This window comes from Dendroctonus ponderosae, unplaced genomic scaffold, assembly GCF_020466585.1.
Source record: "Dendroctonus ponderosae isolate FM_Combo_2020 unplaced genomic scaffold, Dpon_F_20191213v2 Dpon_F_20191213_1, whole genome shotgun sequence".
Lineage (NCBI taxonomy): Eukaryota > Metazoa > Arthropoda > Insecta > Coleoptera > Curculionidae > Dendroctonus > Dendroctonus ponderosae.
The window spans coordinates 17,735,935-17,744,474 of record NW_026017110.1 but is presented as its reverse complement, the minus strand read 5'-3'; the positions used below and the strand labels follow the sequence as shown (position 1 = coordinate 17,744,474).

The 8,540-nt window shown below is 34.3% G+C and overlaps 1 protein-coding gene across 3 annotated transcripts in view; it reads left to right on the top strand.

Annotated features, from left to right (window-relative positions):
• LOC109535677 (C3 and PZP-like alpha-2-macroglobulin domain-containing protein 8) overlaps positions 1-8,540 on the top strand; it is a gene marked incomplete at its 3' end in the record, with an annotated part of 219,141 nt that extends 210,601 nt beyond the window's left edge. For all 3 annotated transcript variants that reach the window (XM_048660919.1, XM_048660918.1, XM_048660917.1), the window contains 6 exon segments: positions 931-1,025; positions 1,158-1,320; positions 1,386-1,578; positions 1,632-1,782; positions 1,835-1,986; positions 4,939-8,540. In XM_048660919.1, coding sequence (XP_048516876.1) covers positions 931-1,025; positions 1,158-1,320; positions 1,386-1,578; positions 1,632-1,782; positions 1,835-1,986; positions 4,939-6,088 — 1,904 coding nt within the window.

The following is an 8,540-nucleotide window of genomic DNA, read 5'->3' as shown; positions in this document are numbered from 1 at the left end:
AGTAGATTTATGTTGAGGTGATTCTAAGATCGGAATAAATCCAATGTGAGCAAAAAACACGTTTGAACAATTTCCATTTTTGATGGAAAAAGCCAAAAAAATTCTTCAAAAAAGGTCTTAAAATTCCTCAAATTCTACATGATTTTCATCAGCAGGAAGTGAGGATTGCAGCGAGCTTGTTAAAAGCATGCTAGAATGATCAGATCCGAAGCAATCGACATTTTCTATGTCTATTTTGAGTCGTTTTTGATTAGTCACAATTTTTAACCGACAATATCTTCCTGATTCTAGATGCAAAAACTTTATGTGTGTATATTGGGGCACTTCTTATGAAGAACCCAAAAAATATGCTGTGAACTTTTGATTGAAAATTTCATAAGAGAGGATTTTCATGGAGTGAGAGCTCGACTTTTGCCAAAAAATCCAAGTCTTCTAAAATGTATCCAATTCTACATCATAATTTTCATCAGAAGGAAGAGAGGATTTCAACGAGCTTCTTAAAAAAACCACGACCCAATAATCAACATATTTTGTCCATATTTAACTGTTTAGATCAATTTGTGAGCGGCTACTTTTGTATTGAGACACGAATTGACGAACAATGAAGATTCAGCTTTTTGTAAATATCTCAGTGTTTTTTGCCAAATATTTTATTGCAATGGGCAGAAAGACCGATAGGTCGATAGCCCTTTCGTAAGAAATTAAGAGATAAATAATTTTACTACTACTACTATTTTATTGCTATTTTGGCACATTACAGAAAAATGTTCCAGAATTCGAATTACTTTAAAATAAAAAATTTATTTGCAAGTCCTCTTCTATTAAAGAAACATCTAATCAGAAATTGTGTTAATACTAAAAAAGTGTTGTGAAGATATGAATTCAGAAAAAAAGCAAGACACATAAGTTTTCATTTTTTTTTTATTTCAGATACTCTACAAAAAGCGAAAATTTTCTTGGAAAACAGCCTGCCCAATGTGGAATCTCCTGAAACCATTGCTGCAGTCGCGTTCGCTCTAGTTCTGGTAACAATTTTAAATTTTCTTGAGCTCGAGTGGTTTATTTTCTTTTGTATCGTTTAAAAAATAAATAATTCTTCTTATCCACTATCAATATCTTTCTTTATTAATAATACTTATCCTTTATTAATAATACAGGTCAGAAGCGCAACAGCAGCTTGGGCTGTGGAAAAGCTTCGAAATGCATCCACCACCGAAGATGGCGAGTTTGGATGGCCTAACTTTACCCCCAAAAGAGACGCTGCTGATTGGCTGTATGAATCGGAATCTCAGAATGCATTTGGGCCAATACCTTGTGTTGGTAAGAGTTCACACTCAATTTTTTAGTTTGTAAGTTCTTGTTGAGATTAATTTGATCTGTTTTAGCTACTGTCGAACAATACCGAGCATCTCTATACGCGTTATCCACATTCTGCCTGATCGGCGACCTGAAGAGCGCCCAAAGTGTCGCAACGTTTTTAATCAATCGCTCCGAAATACTCGATAATCACTACGAACTTCGCTATCCTGCAGTAACAGCATTCTCAGAATATAATTCAATGGCCAACGATCAGCACAGGTTTGTGAATAATTTTTTAAACATAGTCAATAATTGGAAGGTGTTCGTATTAGGGAGCTGATTATTGCGCTGGCAACCTCGGGAATGGAATTTTCGGATACTCTGCACTTCAATAACCAAGACTCCTTTTACAAGGTGGACTTGCCCAGTCTGCCCACGAAAGTTCTGCTTTACGCCACTGGAGCCGGATGTGCCACAATACAGGTATTTTAAAGCACACACTAAAGATGCGTGATTGAACTTAAATTGTTTTTAGGGTAGGGCTTTCTATTCCACTTACGTGGTTAAGGACAAAACTAGTCTGCTTGAAATCAGGTCTGGAATAGTGGAAGAAATATTGCCAGATCGCAGTTCAATCGAGGAAATCGAAGGAAAATTGCCGGCTATTAAAATAGAGACTTGTTTTAAGTAAGTAGGAAGGTTTTGACTGGCACTTCTAAGCTAAGCACTCACAGGCGGTAAAGGTTTCTAAATTTGTCAACAAAAGAAAAATTATCACTTCCTTCCTAACCGGTAGTTACTCCTTTGATGACCAAAATTTTATTTTGCGTTTTGGATATTGCAATTTAGCAGTTTAAGAAGCAAAGGCAGCTGGTGAACGGAATAAAACTCGTCAGATTTAATCGGTTTGGAGGAACTGAAAAGAAAATTAGCGAAAATGTGAGAGATACATATAAAAATAATGAGACACATTTCCACAAAATTTACTTGCAACTTTCAGTTGGAAAGGAGTTATATTTTTTCGGGTCAGCTTTGTGTTTAAAAATTTGTAAAAATTGCTAATGCTAATGAAAAAAAATATTTTCTGGTGAGTTTAGTTAAGTAATGCCCGAAATTCAAACATTAAGTCATAGTTTTATAGATTAATGATTAATATAATTATATATTAAATGCATCAGTCCAAAACCATATCAGTTGGAAGGCTGATTTTTAGCTCATTTTAAAGAAAAACCTCGCATACATATATAGCAAATTTTCATTCAACTTGCAACAAGTTTAAAAAATAAGTTTTAGATCTGTAGATTTGTCAGTTTAGAAACTTCTGCTCGACAATTTTCCAAAAGGCCTCAGGTACAAACTGTACCAGTTGGAAGCCCAATTTTTATCTCATTTTAAAGAGAAAATTCGCATGCATATGCAATTCGCAATTGATTTTTTCATTCGCAAATTCGCATGCAAGCAGATAATTAGACTTTTTTATTATATATATGTGGGAAAATATTTTCCCACTTTGTGCGGGATATTTTTCCAAAGTGCCCCACAGTGTAAATTAGCTAGCTAGAACGTTCACTTTGAGTTTATTGCAAGAAGAAAACTCGGTTATGTACGTGCTTTACATTTTACTTTTGTGGTTTATTTCGTCAAAGTTGTCAAACATTTTAAACATTCAGTTTATTAGGTATAAACTATCCTGTTTAGAAACTTTTTGATGCACATTTTTTCAAAATGCCTCCGGTACAAACCATATCAGCTGAAATGTTGATCTTTAGTTCACTTTCAAGAGAAACTTGCAGAGGTTTCGTTGTTGAGTTATTTGATTTCCAAAATGGCGGAAAATATTAGTTTTTGTTGTTTTCCTTTAAAACGGTTAAATATAGAAACTTCAATTTTGGCATACTTTATAAGCTAATTAAGTGCCATTTTATGATAGTGTTTCGTGGTTCAGTTTGCTTTTATACAAGGTAGAAATGTGGAACCCCTACTTTTGTTTTATTCAGAACTTTTTTGTGTGTACTTAAACTTTTCTCAACATAATGTTGATTACGTTAAGCTATTTGCCAACTTTTTTATCTCTTATTGTTTTTTCCTAAGACCACTAGTTTGCCCGCAAAAACATAAAATCGTTTTCCTTGAGGTTCTCAAAATGTGTAAGTAATTAAGTTAATTTTTGTAAACCTAATAACGTTTTCATATAACAATATTGGCACGCATTATTAGTTGATTCCTAACAATCTAAATTATTCTTCTAAATTGTGTACTTTGGTTCAGATTACAATTATTAAGTTTGAATGAATTTTACTTAAATAAAAACATGGTAACAATATGCGCAACGATATAAACAAACAAAATTTAATTTAATTAAACATTCTAATGTAAATGTATGGAAAACTAATGCCCTTAAAAAAACAATAAGAGATAAAAAAGTTGATAAATAACTTCTGAACAAAACAAAAGTAGGAGTTCCACATTTCTACCCTGTGCTTCGAATTTAACTTTTTCGTGCATTTGGTCAAAGTTTGCGAGAAATTGAAAATTAAGTTGAACGTAGATTGTTCAGTTTGCATGCTTTTTGCAGGATATTTTTCCAAAATGCCTCAGGCACACAACATATCAGTTGGAAGTTGGCATGTATTGAGCACAATACACAATTCGAAAGCGTATAGTCGGTTGCTCAAACTGAAGAAATTTCAATTTTGATGTCTGGGCCTCATAGAGCCCTGCGGATGATATAGTCGAAACGTCGATCCATGAAAAAAAGTATTTTATTTTTGCCACATCTATTGACCGAAAAACCCACAGACCTAAATAGTCGTCTTTCACTGAAGTATAGACACCTTTTTACAGGGCAGTTTTTCAAAATGCCGACCCAAACCATAACAGCTAGAAGGTTGATTTGTTACTCAGTTTAAAGAGAAATTTCGCAGATATACATAATCAAAATTTCTATTTTCTCGTCGTCGCAGTTGACTAAAATATTAGACACAGAAAATTCGATATTTGAATTTGGGCACTTTTTGCGGTATATTCTGCACAATAAATCGAGGTACCTACTTTGGGGAGAGAAGAAAATTTTGCAGCTCTAGTCATTGTAGAAAACGTCGGTTTGTAAGCGGTTACAATTTGAATTTTATGCAGCTTTTGGTCAAAGTTTTCGATAATTTTAAACATTAAGCTGAATGAAAATTTTTCAGTTTCGAGGCTTTGCAATGCAGGCCATTTTTTCAAAATTCCTAAGACTCAAACCATTGCAGCTAGAACGTTGACTTTTAGCTCATTTAACAGAGAAAACTCGCATGTAGAAGTGATAAAAATTTTAATTTGCTCATGTATTAGGTTGCAATTCCATCAAGAAAAATTACATGCCATTCAACAGTTATTTTTACGACCATGCAAAGAAGATAAAGTTTTTCAATTTTCTCAAAAAAGTTAAAGTACATCTACATCCCCTGTGATGAAATTCTAATTTGTGTGCTAATATTGCAAATCGCGGACTTAAGAACCAACGGAAGCCAGTCAACGTAATAAAACGACCAAATCGTCACAATTAAACCATTTAGTTGATTTAAGGATGACGGAATTAACTAAAATATAGTGAGACATATTTCCACAAAATCCAGTTATTTTACTTGCAATTTTCAGATGGAAAGGAGATCATCCGTCTCCAGTCCTGCGTTTAGAAGTCACTCTATTCTCCGGCTTTGAAGTATCACCGAACCCGCCTCAACTACTCAACGCGCCTCAAAAAATGGCTGAAATGCAACACGGAAGCCGAGGCAATAAACTCTGGTTCATATTTGCCAACATTTCCACACCTTGTCCAGTCTGCGTCCAGTACAATGCACGAAGTACTTTCGTAATTTCGGCAATTCGGCCTGCTTATGCGAAAGTATACCCTGTGAGTCGCGAAGATCTGGCTGCTGATGTGTTCTTCCATGCAAAAGGAGCGAGTGCTTTACTCAATTCCGTTCGAAGTGAGGATATGAACATATGGTTTGGTGCCCACAGTGGCATGTATGAACGTTTTGAAGTGCCAGCAGCATGTGAAAAGAAGGAAGTGGCTACAGCAGCTAGGAATATTCCAGGGGAAATACAGATAAATTCCAAAGAAGTGAAGCTGGTGAGTTTGATGGCGTACACGATAAATGCCGAGAGTGAGTTAACAATGTCAGGAGGCACAACACAAAAAACTGACCCTACGACGGAATTTTCAAACTCTGTTCAATCTAACTTATCTACCACTACCCAACCTGAACAGTCATCCACAATAGAGCCGGTAAAGTTTTACAAAGCAAAAAAAGTCGTTGATCGGAAGTTTAGGAAAGTGCTAATAGGGCAGGTGCAAACGGGAAAAGCATCGACTACACACATAAAGTTTGACCCAAAAATATCCCAGCAAATTTCAAAGGAAAAGCCGAAACTTGCTGAAAACATTTCGGCAGCAACTAAACTTCCAAAAGTGACCTCACCAACACCAGCAGCTGAACCAAGGACGCACCAAACGATCACAGTTTCCACCACAAAGTCCTCGAAAGTGAAAGACAAGATGCCCGAAAAAAAGCCGAATCGTCCCAATGTGATACTTCACGTCAACACCGAACAGATTCACGAAATTCCTCCAAAGCTAGTCAAAGCCAAAGTGGAGAGTGATAACAATGATATTGAGGACCATGCGGACAGTCAGTACGTTCTGCTCAATAAAGATTCCCTATGGGATATGCTGAAAGAAGCTGTGAGCGACGATGTAAAAAGAAAGGAGTTAACAAACATACTACGGGAGAAGGAGAAGTAATCTGCATGATCAACCACACCGATTACTGTTGAAGAGTTTTACTGCCGTAATAATCCATCCTTCTTCCTCTATATCTCTAACCCAATGGGCAATCTTTGCAATAGACGCAGGTGAATTACTCAGATTTATTCATTTAGAGAAAGCTTCTAGATAATAGTGGAAGCTGCTATTAACTATAGAAATAGAAAAGATGAGTTTTCCCAGCTCAATTTTTTTAAGATAAATGCGGCTTCGAGGTTTTAGCAACAGTTAGGAAAAACGTAATCATGTTTCAAAGTTGAAAGCTTTTTGCTCTTGTGGGAATTAACGACAAAAAGTTGCACGGTGCAACTCAACACATACTATTTTTGTCTCTGAATAGAACTGAGAGGTTTATAAAGTTCCGAAACATATTCTATTAATTACTTAAAGAGTCTTAAAGGTTTTTTGTTAAGTTTGAGCATGAAAGTTTCTGAGAAAATTATTTGCTGTTGTTTTAGTTTGTCCTATACTTAATAACGTCTATCTTTTGCGATTTTGAATTAATTCGACAATCTGGTAGATTTTTGAGCAACGATATAAAGGGTTTGTCAAAAATCACAATAATACTTGTCGAGTTAGAAGAAAAAATATCAAAGTTTTAAACTAAAACTTTTACTAACTTAAAACTAAGTATATTCTGTGAAGATCTTGTGAGTTAAATAGAGTAAGAAAATTCTACTAACATCCATATTAAAGTCATCATGAACTTCTACAACAATACATTTTTCGACATATTTCTACTTGTATTGAATTAACTTAAGATAGAACTGGATACGAATGCTAAATTTTTGTCATCTAATGCACTTCCAATATGAAAATTGTCTCTTTTTAAAATTGTCACATTGTTGGCTTTTAAATCTATCAAATAGCATTGATTTTCTAATTAGCTCGCTTTATAAACCAACAAAAAATATCGGCCTTTGAGGAGGCCAAACTAAATTGAGGACCATGACCTACAAGGTGGACTAAATTAAATACACTGATTCTTTCGCGTCCTACGAGCTATAAGAGCTATAAAAACATTCGTTTTGGTTGGTACCCGTAAGTGCTAATTCACTTTTTTCAATTTTAAATTCTGTCTCTAACTCGACTATATAGGGGATTAAAATAAAATTAATTTGTCACCTTTGAAGCACTTTTTCAGTTGCAAGAAAACATGCTTGCCAAATTTTGAATTTGCATTTGTTTGCAAAAATTCCAAACATTAAATTGAATGTAGCTTTGTCAATTCAGAAGCTTTTGCAGGACATTTTTTTCCAAATTGCGCCAAGAACAAACACTTTAAAGAAAAGGCTCGCATGCATAAAAAGTGAACATTTTATTTTTAAAAAACTGTTGCGATTTCTAAGTTTTCGAATATTAGGCGCGATAACATACAAAACTAAATAAAAACTCTTAAAAACTGGAAATAAATGTTATCCAGTTTGACTGCATCCAAACAATTTAAACCGACTTAAAAGTAAAAACACTATGGTAACCAATTAGTTCACCTCCGGTTCAGATTAAAAATATACGCAGATATTTAAATATTCCAAGCTAGCTCTGTTTTTCTCACAAAAGTACTAGGATATAGTTACAGCGTTAAATTAATTCACTAATCACCGAACCATTGCTCATAATTAGGAAAAAATGTTTCTATTATTATTTATCTACTTTCCCATAAAGTGTGAATGCAATTGTATAGTTTTCGAACCACTTGCGATAAATTATGCACATAATCAGGTTTGTTAGACAATTAAATCGACTCAAAACACACACCATAAAACGCACATATCGATGTCTCATGTTTATTTTAACATCCTTCCACAAGCTAATAGGGCTAAATTATAATTCATACAAAATCGCGTATTGTAATCGCACGAAAAAACAGTGATCGGAAAGAACCGAATTTCAAATATTGCTGAGCAATAATTGTGTCTTGAAATGTTACTACTATATGTAAACTACATACTGATTAAACCTAATCGGATTCAGCATTCCATTCAAGTCCCTATTTCAATACTTGAGTGCCAAAACTACTTCGAAATTATACTCCCAATGCAAGATAGTTGATCAAAAAAAATTAGTTTGTGCCAAATAGTATGATCGTTTCGTACGTTAAAATGCTCAAAAGTATATAGTATATTTATGACACCGTCAATTCGTATGCTAATTTAAAAAGTATGTTTTCTTAGTGAAAACGGAAATTGTAAAAAGTTGAACAAGTATTGTAAAATGCCGTTATTTATCCACCGATTCGTGGTTAGAGCAAATAGTAGCACAATCTGTACTAATATTAAACAAAATAATGTATGCTGCCTTGACGCTCCAATCACTAGAACTGTTAAGTGTGAATTTTCTACTTGTAAAACTATACTGTTTTCTCGTTAGTTGATAGGTGTAGATGTTGAATAGCTACGTGCTTATATTATCAGTTAATTATTTCATTTTG